The sequence below is a fragment of the Leptinotarsa decemlineata genome, unplaced genomic scaffold, assembly GCF_025532065.1.
Source record: "Leptinotarsa decemlineata unplaced genomic scaffold, Ldec_3_MD MMD2_tig00002159_RagTag_RagTag, whole genome shotgun sequence".
NCBI classification, from domain to species: domain Eukaryota; kingdom Metazoa; phylum Arthropoda; class Insecta; order Coleoptera; family Chrysomelidae; genus Leptinotarsa; species Leptinotarsa decemlineata.
Window position 1 is genome coordinate 1,224,715 of NW_027412574.1, and position 16,069 is coordinate 1,240,783.

Below are 16,069 nucleotides of genomic sequence, written 5' to 3' on the forward strand. Positions count from 1 at the left end.
ACGGAATTTTCTGACCTGACATACACATTTATCTTCTTGAACAAAGCCGATACCTGTATTTTTGTGGCATTGAATTGAGTGATTGATTCTGCCGTTACTTGATGAAGATCCACAAACTTTGTAGAGATCAAATCGTTGAGGTGTAGTTTTTAAAAAAGCATTGAATTGAACCTGGTTACTTTCACCCCAATTTGAAATCACTTCTAGATCCTCATCAAGACATGCAACCTTCTGCTGCCGGTGAAGATGTGCATCCGTAACCGATGTCCTGGAATCCAAATGGAATAACGAGACAAGTGTGCTGTCGTCAGCAATAAGTCGTTGATATACAATAAAAAGAGGGTTGGAGACCATATGGATACCTGGGGAACACCAGCGTTGATGGTGAAAGTATATATATGAAGAATATATATTCATAAGTATAGATGAAACAAATTTTAGTTATATTAATGTATTACATGAGATTTCGGTATATTAATATATATGAAACCCCACGCGCAATCTATGATTTCTGTGGATAACTAGTTTATTCGACACCAATAAATATGTAACTTTTATAATATGTATTTGTATATTTTTTCAGTGTAAATAAACGTTATTATTATTATTACTATTATACGATAGAACGTCGTCTGTTGATCTTTGCTTACGAAATCCATATTGATGATCGCTCAAGATGTTGAAGTCTTCCAAATATTTGAGGATATGGTGGTTTACGACTTTTTCCATGATTTTTGATAGCAACGCGACTGGTCTATAGTTATTTGGAAGATTTTTCTTGCTTTTTTTTGAAGGAATAACTCTTTTCTTGTAAGTCTGTAAAAAACTGGTGCGAGTTCATTTGAGCACTTTCAAGTACGATGACAGGAACTTCATCAGGGCCAGACGCCTTGTTGATATGAAGTTGTTTCAAAATTCGCCTGACTAAACGCTGTCGAAAAGTAATTTTCGCCATTGTGGATTCTAGTGTGGGAATAGTGGGTGGTGCCTTTCCTAGAAAATCAACAGTGGAGTGGGACGCAAATTGTTCAACTAGTAGATATGCTTTTTCTATGGCTGTTGTTGCAATTGAACCATCCGCTTATATTAGTGGTGAAATTGTGGATTTTGTAAAGTTTTGATTACCAGCTTTAGCTACCGACCAGAAGGATCTGGACAGGGTGGGATTGGTAAGCAGTTTATCCCTAATTCTGCAGTTATGCAGTTCTATGCTTTCATTTATCCTAAGTTTGCATCTGTTGCGAGCATTAACAAACCTAGTTCAGTTTTTGGCACTGGGATTTTTTGCGCCACTGCCGGTAGGCGAGGTTTTTGAAGGCCATACTGTCACCTCACAAACCACAAGAGGAGACTAAATCATCTGTCGGTAACAAATAAGACAGATGGGTATCCGCGGCTAAGCTAAACAGTGGAGACGGGAGTGGATTAAACAACTTAGCAAATTTCAAATAGATCTTAATGGGCGCCAGGTAAATTTAATTTTCCAGATACCCCAAGTAACTCACAATACCAATAACTTACCAATTAATATTGGAAATAAAAGATAAAGATCCCCAATATGATTTATTCAGTAATCCTAACTTACATGGATCAACCAACAACGCTTCTAAGACAACAATGCGATATTCACACTTCTACGCGATGTTCAAATGTCAATACAAGAACGCGGTGTATATAACCACGAATTCAATCAGCCACAAATTACGGTAGTAACGACGCTCAAAAAAAACTACAATACGTCAAGCAAAACTACTACGAAAATTGAGTAGGTGAAATCGTAAATACTAGTATCGGTAGGTAAGACAAACTCGTTTGCGTCGCGTGAGCTCAGGCGTAGGCGCATCGGTGTCAACTAGCAATCGTGAAAGGAAGAAAATACCTCAATTTCCGTTTCACAAATGCATCACTATATCAATCAGGTATAAATAAACAAACACTATATCAAACAGGTATCAATAAACATAAGGGCAAACAATTATTTAAATCACTCAGTATGTCACCAATATTCAAATAAATCAATTATAACTTGCGTGCTCCTTTTGGGCCACCCGGTATATGGTGTTAGGCTACTCCGTGGTTCGACGGAAGTGGATCACCCTGTAGTACGGCGGAGATGGATCACCCTGTAGCACCACCAAGATAGATCACCCTGTAGGGCACGACAAGCTGGACCAGTAATGGATCACCAAATAAGACCCAAAAAGAAAATAGGGAAAAAACCCTTAAAGAAGAAAAAAAACCCTACGGAAGAAAATTCTCAATCAGAATCAGATAAAAACAAGGTGAGATTCAACCCCCATTCGATAGGACTATTTGACTAATCAATACCCCTGGTATATTTTCATTAAGCAAAGTAGCAAGATAACAAGAGTATATTTTTGGGTGCCCTGTATAACCATATGACCCGTAAAAATCAAGAAAATTGAATGAGTGTTGAAACCTCTCTTCAATACTAATATTCAGTTGAGATATAACGATGGAACCATAAATTACTAAAATCATCAAAAACACATTTAATGGTAAAATTCTTACCCTGGCCAAGGGGTTTTATATACGTTTCTTCGTGTGCGGTGATCTGCACGTAAGTCCTACTGGGACTTAATGGGTGACTGAGGGCCTTCTGTTTCTTATGAATCTAGAGACGAGAAGCGAAGGTTGTAGAATTGAAGAGGTGATATCATAGCTAAGACCACATGAGAGATGCGACAGTGATTCAGACATACCTAATTTCGGAAATCCTTCCACCTGGCACGAGTTCGGTAACCACCACAAATCCTCAAAAGAGCTTAAGTTTCAGACTGCAAATATCCACACCAAAATGACCAATCAGTCTTCCACTATACAATCCTGACTTGTAGAAATAATCCCCGTGAAGGATGGCACAAATACAACCAAATATATCCTACAATCAGTCTGATGGTACGCTTTGAACTCCGAACCAAGCTCATCGAAGGCCAACTTCCGAATACTCCGAGACTGCCACATCTGACAGCTAACCAGTTGTTGCCACAGTGCGTCCAACCTACCCTACAAGCACCAAGGGGGCGCTGTGCACAACATCATAAATCTATCAATTCCTCCACAGCCACTTGAGACAATATCAACAAGTCCATGACCCATCAAAACTCCTTCTCAAAGCAATGCAACCCTAAAACAACCCTTGACAACTTGAGTAGCCGATCAATCCCTCACCCGTGAACAACTATAGAACTAGTTCGGTGTAAGTCGACGGAACGACACTAACGAAAGTTCGGCAGATGTCAACCAACAGCTGTTTACAAATGTTTCCAAAAATATTGTTCCAACCTATTTTCAACTATTTACCAATCCTTATTCATGCGATGGAATAGAAACATATAAGGTAAGTCGTCACATCTTTCCCATTCAGTACGAATATTTGAACATTCATATTATGCAGAATATTTATCGAAAATATCAAATAGTATTCAGAAACCAGAGCTAACTAGTATTGTTTTTCAGGCGATATGACTCTAATATGTAGTAATCCTTCTGGAAATGATGAATAACAATCTATGCAAGAAATATTCTTGGGAAGGTATAGAGAATAAGGCAGACAACGGCTGAAAAATGATAGGCGAAGTAAACTGAGGAATTTCGGATCTCCAACGTCGATTGGCAATAGGAGAATGCGTAAGTACTGGTCAAAGCAGTTAGTCAGGGAGCATACATTTATTCTTGTACATTTCAGGTATGGTTTTCTATGGAACGGAAGATTCCCATTACTATGATGTTAAATGAATAAAATCTACTTGTAACTTAATTACATTGTTAATATCCAATGAATAAAGATCTTAGAAGGTAACGTAGTGTTTTGAAAGGTCACATAGGAGCAGTATTGATCTAGTGCTAAATTGAAACGTAACAATACCTTGCTCGCAATTTTTGTTGAACCCAAGTTTGCCGTTGGAAGGTCATATGAAATAGGTTGTATGGTTAACAAAATACAGAGCTTCTTTGGAAGACGCTTCTTTTCGTTGCTTTTTGTATCAACGACTAAAGTGTTGTCATACTGAGTATTATTTTTACGCAAAATGAATCCAATTCAAAGGCAGAGGTATTTATTATTCAGATCCATGTATTTCATGGAGTGAGAGATGCTCGTCTGTTATATAAAAAGTTTTTCTACTATAAAAAACATATGATAGAACTGACCGATACTTGAGGAAAATCCTTCACGACATATTCATAAAACATACGTTAATGTGAGATTTCCACTTGAAAGTTTAACCGCGATATACCTGAATATGCTATCGTATAGCGAAACACATGTCAATTTTTAAGTGGAAATCTCACTTTGAAGGGTATTTTTTGAATACGTTATTAAAAACATGATTGAAAAGTTGAGTTCTTAGAAAATAATTTCAAATTATATTGTCAGTAATCCAGCACACTGAGGTTTCATTTTGTCTCTGATCTGTACTCAGTCTAATTCTTGAATCTCATCTGGTCTCAATGAAGTGAGTGTGAAGGAAAATTCAGGTCCCAAAATGAATGACTATATTCTTCAAATCTTCACGTATCTGTTAGGGACTATCTTCTTTTTTCTTGTTTATATTTATTGAATTGTAACATGAGTCTACTATATCTTCAAAATATTTTTTTTCCATGAGATTTACTTACACATACATATACATTCATGAGAATGAGCTTATTGGTTTCCTATTTCTCTTTCATTATTTGAAATAATGCAGGAAACTTCCAAAGAAAGGAAGAAAGTGATAACTTCAATGAAGACTTCCTGAATAGATGTGCAGATCATAGCGGAGATTCTTTCAGATATAAGATGTAGCAAAGCATCCACTCAAAATAACTACTATCAAATATTTTGCTAGTGTTTTTCAAATTGCAAAAATCAATAGTATACATTGAACAAAAGTTAACCTCCCACAATCTGAAAAAAATTAAAATTGTAAGGAGAACTTGAATACACTGTCCCGTTACTAAGTGAAAATCAATAAGTAGCACTATTCATGATGATAATCACAAATTTTCACAGTATTGACGTGTTTCACTACAATTTCTGAAAAAAATCCTGTAATAATGAAACGCGTATTGAAAATGGAGTTTTCATTGTTGAAAATTGTAATTATCATCATAAATAACTTTATGAAGATGTGAATAGGCAAACTTTTCAGTTTCCACCGATAAGTGTAAACTGTAAATTCAAAGAAGAACGTATCAGCAACATGTCATATTTAATGAACGAAAAGAAGAACTTGTACAGATAACTATGTTATATCTGGAGAGAAGTGTATTTCAAAGAGCTCCATAGAAATGGATCGTACTTGGCTACCTGTTTAGTAGCAAACTTCAACAGACTAATAGTAGGAAATACTCTGTACTACATCGAATATGCCGATAGTCAATAAACGATAGTAGCATATTCCATTCAATATCAAAAAACTGTAAGATACTGCTGATTATTTTCAATTCTGAAGATGTAGACAGATTTTGGCTTCCTAAACAATAAGATATGTATCTGTACAAATTTTGTTAGGGCAATTTGAAGTAAATAATGACAACGTACGAAGCGCCCTCTAGATGTTACATGAAAATTAATACCAAATTATGATTTCTCACGTCAATAAAACTCTGGGTATCAAATTTCGTGCAAATAATTTATTTTTTTATTATATTTGAAGAACGAACAAAAAAATTATATTCCCTGTATCTCCGAAACAAAGCATTTCCGGACACAAGTTTATATATAGTTTTTTTTTAAATTATCTCAGGATTGTGTCACTTGAAAATTTAAACGTGCTTATGTTACACCCTTGTATGGGTCTAAAATTTCATTTGATTGAAAACGCATTATATTCGTTCATGATGAATGAATATAAATCGTGAAAATACTAACAAAACTAAATTTGAATTTACTAGAACTGGAACGAACCGCTGGCAGAGAACAACTCCAAAACAAACACCAGAACTGCAACTCTTTTCTTGGTTAGTGATTTCAACTTGATTTGTGAAACACGCGACGAGAAGAGTGTTGCAGTTTTGTGGTTTTGGAGCAGTGCTCATTTTCAATTGAATACTCTTATTATAACTGAAAAATTCCACCACAGAGAAATGACGGGAAGTCTTATGTGTATAACGTTCGGGTTGACACTGTAAATTTCTGTTTACTTGTAAAAACACTTTGATGATTAAATATTTTTGAAATTAAAAAAACAAGTTGCACTGTAAACTATTGAATCTAAGTGTGTAGCATAATCGAACTCGTTGAATTTCATTTCAAACCAATTATAATTTATATGAGGGCAATCAGCCATATGAGTACCTATGTCGCAACTGCATTATAAACAAACATTCCAAAAGTATGGTTATAAGACACCACTTTCTGAGACATTTTAGAGGGGATAAAATATGTTGCAAGTGATAGACTGGTACCGGATATGACGACAAACGCACTTCCTTTTATGAAACTGGAACATTTTCTCGAAACCATCAATGTCGCGTCGTACAGAACTGATGTTTATTGTTGATATTTCATATTTCATGCTGTAGAGTTATGATTTTGCTTACAATTCCGAAGAGGATGCCGTTTGAAAATTATTTTAGATGTACCTGATCACTGAAAAATTCAGAAGCCACATTGTATAGTTTTAATCAAAATAGAACCTAGTTTCAAGAAACAGAAAATCACAGAAGCTTGGCTTTGCGGTAGACTGCCAATGGGAGCCTCGTTCTTCATTAATATTAGTAATATGAGTCATCAGTCAAACCCCTAGTTGACCTGTGGGGAGATGACATCACCTTCTCCTATTTCTGGTCATTTTAAATTATCCATTTTGATAAAGTTGAAAAACAAATTATATCTGTAATAATTTATTAATAAATAGCTATATGTACACAGTCAGGTCGATATCTCCTAGTGGTAGTATTGGGCAACAGGAGCAGAGTATGCTACTTTGGCGATGGCAGGTTGAGCATACGCAAGTGGAGTAGCGAATTTAGCTACTGGTGCGGCGTAGGCAACTGGGGCAGCAACTTTGGCAACAACTCCTTTCTGGACAAGAGGTTCCCTGTTTACAACAGCATTGAATCCATTCACAGGGTCTGCTGTATAGTCGACGGTACGTCTATAACCATCGGCGTCAATGAGGGAGTAACTACCGTGGACAACATCACCGTCACGGGATTCTTGCTGACTTTTGCTGTCACCGGTCAAACCATCTTGGATATCGTAGGCGTAGTTGTACTGGGGATGAGGATCGTATTCTTCAGAAACGACAGCTTTAGCTACTGGAGAAGCATATGCCAAGGGAGCTGCTATTTTCGCGACTGGTGCGGCATATGCAAGAGGTGCGGTTGGAATTATTCCAGCTTGAGCAACTGCCAGACATGCGGCGAAGGCGATGAACTGAAAGTGTCAGAAAAATTATTGCAATCATTTAAATGCACGGAAAAATATAGATCTACTTCATGTATAAGAAAGTAACTCGAATAATTTCGGCATATCTCCGTTGTGAGAGTGAGGATAGTAAAAATAAATCAAGAAACAGATCCAAATAAATTGATGGATATAGCCGTTACTACTTGGTAGGAGATCATGAAAAAAATAGAATTGAAATTTTCTATGTTTTCACCACTTTTATTTGTAACTAACGTTACTGCAGTTTCGACCTATAAGGACATTTTCAAACTTATACGTTAAACGCATACGGTGAGTAAACTAAATCGATTTGACGAAATAATTTAATGTTACAGAAAACCAATGTTGGAGTTATTGAAGTTTTTAGTTATTCATTTTCATAATTCGAGTTCGTAAATTTCAAGATAGAAGATTGAATATATTCGTATTGTTTAGAAATTGAAGATCCATTATGCTACTTGAGAATTATTTGGAACTGTTTTCATTTTTATCATTATTCATATTCATATTATCAGTATTCAGTTAATGAAATTTTCGTGATATATTAGTATTAGTATATTCATGATATGAAGACATTTTTTTTCAAATTAGATATTGTTTTATCAGATTGATTTCAAAATCATTAAAAAAATGAGTTTCCTAAAAGTTGTAAAAGTTGCTATATGGTAATTTTCAATTATAAAACATACATATTTCGTTTTTTCATAAACTACACCTCACGATTTCATATCCAAAAACTTTTTTCGAAAAATATATCACGACATATGATTTGAAATCACTGTTGATAAAGCTACTGTGTTAGCGAAACATTTCGTGATATATTTTTCGAATAAAGTTTGTGAAGATCAGATCGTGAGGTGACGTTTATGAAATTACTATGGATCTTCCTCAAGTAACAGCCGAATCAATCAGAAAAACATATATTTCGGTTTTTTATCTCCGTAAAAGGACTACGAAGGATTACTTCACCCTAGTACTATTGAAACGAGTACAAAGTGTAATGATAGAGTTGTTAACGTTTGATACTCATGTGAGATTTCATTTTTGACGTGAATACTAACAAAAATTCACAAAATGATGGATATAAATCTCTTTAATGCATAGATTAGTTTGGGTTCGGATCAGTTCGATGATCGAGCAATGTTGAAATGAATATTGTCTGAACATATTGAACAATAATTTCAATTCCGGAAAATATTCTTTTGTGTGTAGTTTCATCTTTATTATGAGTTGATGATAAAAAACAATCGAAATGATTTTCTCTTTCAAGTAAGACTTCTCTAATCCTCAACTCCCACATGTTCCGACTTTTGAGAGTAGTCGTTCGTAGTGAGCGATAGCTAGTTAATGTTAAAACTTATTTTCCCAGATTTCAAGAGACAAGTATAAATGATTGAGAGGACACATGGCATTTCGACAAGAAGGATGTCACCCAAAAACTACTTTTAGAGTACAGCGAAAGTTCTGCTACGTTCTGAAATGAATATCCAAATGTTACTAAATGTCTTAACGTGAGATGTATTGTGATATTGGCAATACATTGACAGATTGTTAGTAATTCAGTAAATGATAAGCTTCTTTAGAAAAGTTACAGTAAAGAAAATACTGACAATCTGGTAGTACCAACCAACGAAGAGAACCTTTTCCATTTCTGAAAATAGTTATTACTTTTAAAACTTAATTTAAATAGAGTAACTCATTTAAAGGGTATCGAGTAATTTTTAGTATTTGATGTAAAAACTGAACGTCATACCTTGAATGCCATTTTATATGGTGTGAATATACCGCACACTTCGAGACGATGATCTCTTGATACCACTCGAACTTTTTATATACTTATCAAAACACTACTCCCGAAATCGAACAATGTACACTTGTTGACCCTCAAGAAATATCGGCATCGCCCATAGTAAAGGGGTACAACTTTCATTTTTTGCCGATGGGTGACACCTCTCAAATGTAGTTCATCGGACATTGTTCTAAATAGAATGTGGGCAGTGTAGGTTGACTATGTAATAATAACACATAACAGCGTCAAGTTACATTATTGCTTCAGTTACTTCGTGTGACAAGTATTAATTGGGCCTCGCCCCTAAATAATTTGAATTTAACTGCTAAATTATTCAACATATCTATTGAGATATCAATATTGATCTTCAATAATGTTTTTCAAGAAATACCAGTTACTTCTTTTCTTGCAGGAAAGATTCCTTGTGTTGAAATTTTCATTTTCACGATATGTAAAATGAATAAATGTAGACCAACAAAAAAACTTTCCGACAGTAACAAGGGGCTAACTCAAAAATTCGCTCAAAAAGTTGCTGCGTAGTATACACACCAGAGAAAAAGTTCAATCAATCTGTTAATTACTTGCGGAATTCATGAACTTTTTCATGAATTTGAACAAAAAACAATTTGTATACTTCGTTTTCCTTCATAAACAGTAAAAGTTTGGGAAATATATCGCTTTCCATTTTCAAATCCAGATTATTTCACAAGAAGGATCTCCTATTGGAGATCTGAAACTGAACTGATTTCTCAGAAAACAGATCTGAAAACAAAAAGCATTTGAGAATCATCTATCTCTGAGATTCGTTTACTGAGTTTCGCGTCGTTCGCAAAGATACGTCACCTTTTCTTAGGCTTGTCCTTTAAAAATAGTCCAGCAATTCAAACACCACTGATGAGACATATAGCGTCGAAACAAGGATATTTGTAATGGATAACAAATGTTTGGTTTCTGGTTCCGACATGAAAAAAATTGGTTTCAAACTACTGAAGCTTCTTAACATATTCAAGTAACACTTCATTGTGAGATTTTTACTGATCAGTTTACATAACCGCTGTTCAACACTATAACTTTCTGGAAGTCATCCTGCAGATTATCGATGGATATACACATCCATAGTAAATTCTACTTGAGTATACAAGATGAATAAATTAACAAAATGTACCTGAAATTACTTTTTGACTCGTATTCACTTGTTTCGACATATAATAATTTCAGAATACTCGAACAATTTGACAAGTGTGAACGCTCAAAAAAAATTCATGAAATTTTTCCTTTTCTAACCGAGTTCTACTGTACCTCCAAACAAAATAGGAATGGTTTATAACAGGTTTTTACAAATTTGCTAATTTGACATATCATTAATCTTTCTTTAAACTGAAAACGAAAATTTGCGCACCGGTCTACTTTCGCATATATTATGGTAAATTAAAAAAAAAACACTTAGGGTAATAAAAACTTGTGAAATGACATCTTTTTTTCTAGAATGCAACTTATACATACTGAACATACAACATATTCAATTCACTCAATATTTCATCTTTTCCAGTGAACTATATAATGTTGTAAATAATTGATGAAGCTAATTAACATTTACGCAAGGAAATATTCAAATATCAAGCTAGAAATGGAAGCCATGGAGTCAAATATAATTCTTTTTCTCCGATTGTTCTGTCTTCTTGAACAGAGATCAGTAAAAATTTCGAAATTTGGCCTTATAATTTTTATTTTTCAACTTCAGTTTCTCGTGATAATAATAAACAAACCCTAGTCAGGCAACGATGTCAATATTATTGAGAAGAAAATATATTTTGGTGGGATATTTTTTTTTTTAATCCTGTGAAACCATTTTTGAAATGAGTGAATGAAGGTCAGTAGCAGCCGGAAGTGAAAAAAAGTGTTTCATCCCAATTCACCTCAAGAAGAGACTTCTTGAAGTAGTTAATTTTTCAGCAGATTCGACTTTTGAGTGACCGTATTTCCGAAAGGAGATCTATTAGCTAATTTTCAACTCCAGATTAACGATCAGCTGGCAAAATATGTGGGTCGAGTTAAAATATTTTCTAAAATCAGTAGAAGCCGGAAAAACAAACTTCTACCTTTGCAGGAGGTTCATGATAACTGGATTACTGAATGATTAGTCAATATTATTGACAAGTCGAGGACATATCAGTTATCATTTTAGAAAACAAAGTGGGTTTAATTTCAATTAGGATCTGTTGTTGAATATCGAAAAGCATTGGAAAGAAACATCCAACAAATATCTGTTGATTCAAATTCAGTTTCCTTTATTGTGGTATAGTATACTTCCTTAAGCAGCGGGGTAATGAAACATTTTCAAGTCGCTGTTCCATAGGCGTACATGATTAACTCGGTTAAAAAGTCAAAAATATAATGTTTATTTCAAATGTTGAATGTGGTTATGTGATTTGATATTACAAATTCCGAAATAATTTGGATAGTTGTCTGTTTACAAAAATATGGAACACTCGCTTCAATAATTAATAGATTTTTCTAAATACCTACCCAAAATGAATTCAACTCCTGAATTCATATTGAAATTCTCAGTACTTTCTATAAAAAGCATTTTGACTGTATCACAAATCTGCACAGTTTATTTGATTGAATGAGGCGTCTCTACAATATTTTTAATTTTCGTAAGAAAAGAGTATGACATCATCATTCGATTCGATCTTATGCTTCAATTAGGTAATGTACTACCTGAACAATATGAATCAGTGATGAAGCCCGCGCGATTTTACCAGTGTTGTGTGTGTGAAATAAAATGGCTACTTTAGTTTTCTATATATATATATATATATATATATATATATATATATATATATATATATATATATATATATATACATAGATATAGATTTCCCCCTTTTGATGTCTATATATATATATATATATATATATATATATATATATATATATATATATATATATATATATATATATATATATATATAATATATATATATATATAGTAACTAATAGTAACTAATGCATAGAGAAAAGATGGTATCCGTGAATGGCTCCGACTGAAATACTACTATTTGTTGGTAAAAGACAAGATGGCACAGAAATTAAACATCATTCTGCGTCTGCCCCCTCATCACTGTGAACTTAATCCTATTGAACTCGTTTGGACTCCAGTGAAGAGTTTCATTGCAAGAAGAAATACGACGTTCGAAATAAATGATGTGAAAATACTTTTCAAAGAGTCCTTAAAAAATGTTGATTCCGAAAAATGGCGAAACATGAACATGTTATAAAAGAAGAGGAAAACATGTGTAAATCTGACCATTCATTTGAGGACACTATAGAATTTTTAATCATAACATTGGTCATACCTAGTATCTTTCAAAATTAGAATACCCATTTATCATTATGTGAATATTTCAAATTGAGATTTTTGCAAAGAATAGGGTTGACTCGGTAATGCATTATATAGCCGTATATATAACCTTTGAAAAATCATAATGGAATAAAATTTTTTTACATTTATTACTTTCCACACTGAGGAAACAAAGTATAGTCAGGAAACTAGTTACTTTCAAAACTCATGTAATCACATCTTCTGATATTCAATTATTAGCAAATGGTTGAATGTGCTGAAGATTTTCTGAAAGATTTTATTGAAAGTTATTCCTTTCATTTTGAGGAAGTATGTGAAATAATGAATTGAAATATTTATTTTCAGTTTCAGGTAAGAGAAAATTCTCTTGAATTGGCAGATTCGTCAGGTAAGAATTATTAGATGAATGAGTTATAATAGATTCAGGATTTGAGTCGTTGATAATTTTTATACCATATATTAGGGTGAATTGGATACAGGGAGGTGAAATGATTTTTCGCAAAAACATGTCATTTTTGGTAATGTGAGTAACAATTTTGTGCAAAAAAAAGGAATTTAGTCGAATGAATTCGAATGCTATTCAATTGTACTTTGTAACCTTGAAACATGTCGTTTGAAAAGTTACGCACATTTTGTGAGTTTTATTAAATAGACTAGTTTACCAAAACGCCAAAGTAATAAAATTTATAGTTTGTATTCAAAATATTGTAGGTACTTTGGAATCAGTGGGGCACTTCTACAACTCACGCCTGTCGCAATGGTCAATTTTCTTGAACTAAGCGTATTATTCCTTACACTTTTCCCAATACTGCAATCTCTATTACAACTTCAGTAAGAGTCGGATTCACTTACACCCTGCCTCTTTTCATTTTGTAGCGATCCTATTACACGAAATTGTTTCACCACTTCCCCAGGATACCGTTGGTTGAATACTTGGGCAATCCGATTTACACATTCATCAATTCCACCCTTTTTGAAAGTGAACAATTCAGAAAGTTTTAAAAATAATTTCCGCATACCCCACTCACTACAATCCTAACGAGAGACTTTGCCAATTTCATTTAATCTTTTGGTAAGCAACAACCCAATACTTGCTGAACGGCATGTACTGCAAATTATTCCGAAGAAATTCATATTCAACATTCATGAATACATTAGGTTTGTATTTAAACTTTAGTTACCTTCTGCATTTTCGGGTAACGTATTGTTGGCATTTCAAAGTTGCGTATATTCCAAACGAGTGAAGCGATTTCCAAAAGAGAAGCAGTAACAGATAGCAAATAAGGAATTATTTTCAACAGGTACCTTTCGACCTCCTATTAGAAGTGCTGCAGATTTTGCAATGATTTCTAGGTCAAAACTGATTCCCTCAAAAATGAAGTCAACATATATTGAATATTCTCGAAGAGTTTTCTCTCTGGAACTTCTGTCCTGTAGTTTTCGGTGAGATATAATGCATAATTTCACACTTCATCAGTAACTTCGATAAAACAAGTTCAAAATCGAATATATGAGTACAGAGTACATGAGTAAATCGTTTAATGTACATGAATTCACTTATATTACTATTATAAACATAGATGGATATGAAAAAAGTCGGAAAACTAATGAAAATGTATACATCAAGGAATATGAAACGTAAAAAACCTGCATAATTCAATCATTCAGGAGCTTAGACTGAGTTGTCAAAGTTTTCTTAACTGTTATCAACGTTGACATAATATGTTCCATCGTCTCAGCTTTGAATTGAAAAATATATAAAAATTCAATACAAATACTGACAGCAGGATAGCACAAACAGCAAGAAACTCTAGAAATGTTAAAATTCGCCATAGAGGTATCTCCCTTCACTCATTTCCTTGATTTTCCAGATATTAACGTATTGATTTCGGTGAAAAATCAAGTAGAATCCAAAATACTGTCATTTCAGATACTACTAAAAATTCTTAAGTTAGTCGAAATGAAATAAAGTTCATTGATACTGTCATACTACCTGGGCTGAAAGGTCTCGGGCCTAACACATATATGGCGCTAGTCTTATTGCATTCACCGCTTTTTCCCTTAACAATAACCTTCAACCTTATCTACATAAATGACTTGGCTTTTATAGATATAACGGCCACAATTACTCTCTTTGCTGATGACACCACTTTATTATGGCACAACAAGGACATTCCTATCCTTCAAGATGCCATCTCAGCTGACATCAACAAAATCAAAGAATGGTGCGACTGCAATAAGTTATCATTCAATATCAATAAAACTAGCATACTTACCTTCCACTGCAACTTACCTGAGATCTGCCTTGGTGACAAAATCTTAGACAGGGTACATAATTATAAATTTCTAGGGTTGAACATTGATGATAAACTGAAATTTAAAAATCACACAATAAACTTAAGCAAGAAGCTTGCCTCAGGTTGCTATGCACTAAGAGTGATTTCTAGAGAACTAGGCTACTCCCATTCAAGAACAGCTTATTTCGCTTTAATAGACCCCTATATTAAATATGAAATTGCCTTCTGGGGAGTCTGTTCTAGAGATTTATTTCAAAAGATTGTTGTGGTCCAAAAAAGGGTTGTCCGATATATGTGCAAAGCAGCTCCCAGGGATCCATGCAAGCCTCTTTTCATAGCTCACGGTATTTTAACAGTAGCTGCCCTGTTTATCTTGGAATCAATTTGCTTGATAAAAAAAAATATTCTTGTGCATCTCCCCCTTCCTCATATAATACTCGTAGCCACAATAGTAACATAGATCTGCCTATTCCTGCGAGGTCCCTTGTTAGGGATTCAATTATATTCAACGGGATCAAACTGTTCAATCACTTACCAGCCCGAATTAAAGAAATTATAGTTCTTAACAAATTCAAAAAAGCAGTTAAAATGCTACTTGTTGATAGGGCCTATTATTCAGTTCAGGAGTATCTTGACAATTCACTTGAATCTTAACTTTTATTTCTGTCTTCTTATTTCCAGCTGAATATCTCAGTGTATTTCACATTTTTAGCTTATGTTTATTGTATTTTGTTTAAACTGTTTTATGTTTTTTTATGTAGATTTTTGTATCTTATTATTTATGACTTTGTCTACAAGACAATAAAGACAAAGACTTCAGACAATAAAGTATATTTGATTGATTGATTGATTGAAAGCTGTTGAAATTTGATGATATTCTACTCATGTAGAATATCATCAATGTATCAAAAACAATATCGTGTTTTAATTTTACACTTGATGGGAAAAAATACCGTTTGAACGAAGCAATAATTCGAAAATCAAACGTTGGTTTGCTGACTTCAAACGTGGTTGTAGAGACACCGATGATGCAGACGTCCAAATGAGGCACCAGAAAACATTAAAAAAAAATCATAAAATTGTTTAGACTAATCAAAAAGTGAAGTTGCGTGGGTGAGCTGATATCAAATAAACGTGTTGGCTTTACAATGCATGAGCATTTGACTATAAGGAAGCTCTTTTCAAAGTGGGTGTCGCGTGAGCTCACTGTTGACCAAAAA

General features: G+C 33.9%; 2 protein-coding genes across 8 annotated transcripts in view; one reads left to right on the forward strand and one right to left on the reverse strand.

The window, feature by feature from the left end:
* The window catches only part of dlg1 (MAGUK family member discs large 1), an 889,881-nt gene that overhangs the window by 211,230 nt on the left and 662,582 nt on the right, over nt 1-16,069 (forward strand). The window lies entirely within an intron of this gene.
* Nucleotides 6,837-9,312, reverse strand: LOC111503157 (larval cuticle protein A2B). The gene is made up of 2 exons (XM_023157385.2): nt 9,153-9,312; nt 6,837-7,387 (listed from the first exon to the last, which is right to left on the reverse strand). The coding sequence occupies exons 1-2, from the start codon at nt 9,162-9,164 to the stop codon at nt 6,896-6,898; spliced, it is 504 nt and encodes a 167-aa protein (XP_023013153.2). The 5' UTR covers nt 9,165-9,312; the 3' UTR covers nt 6,837-6,895.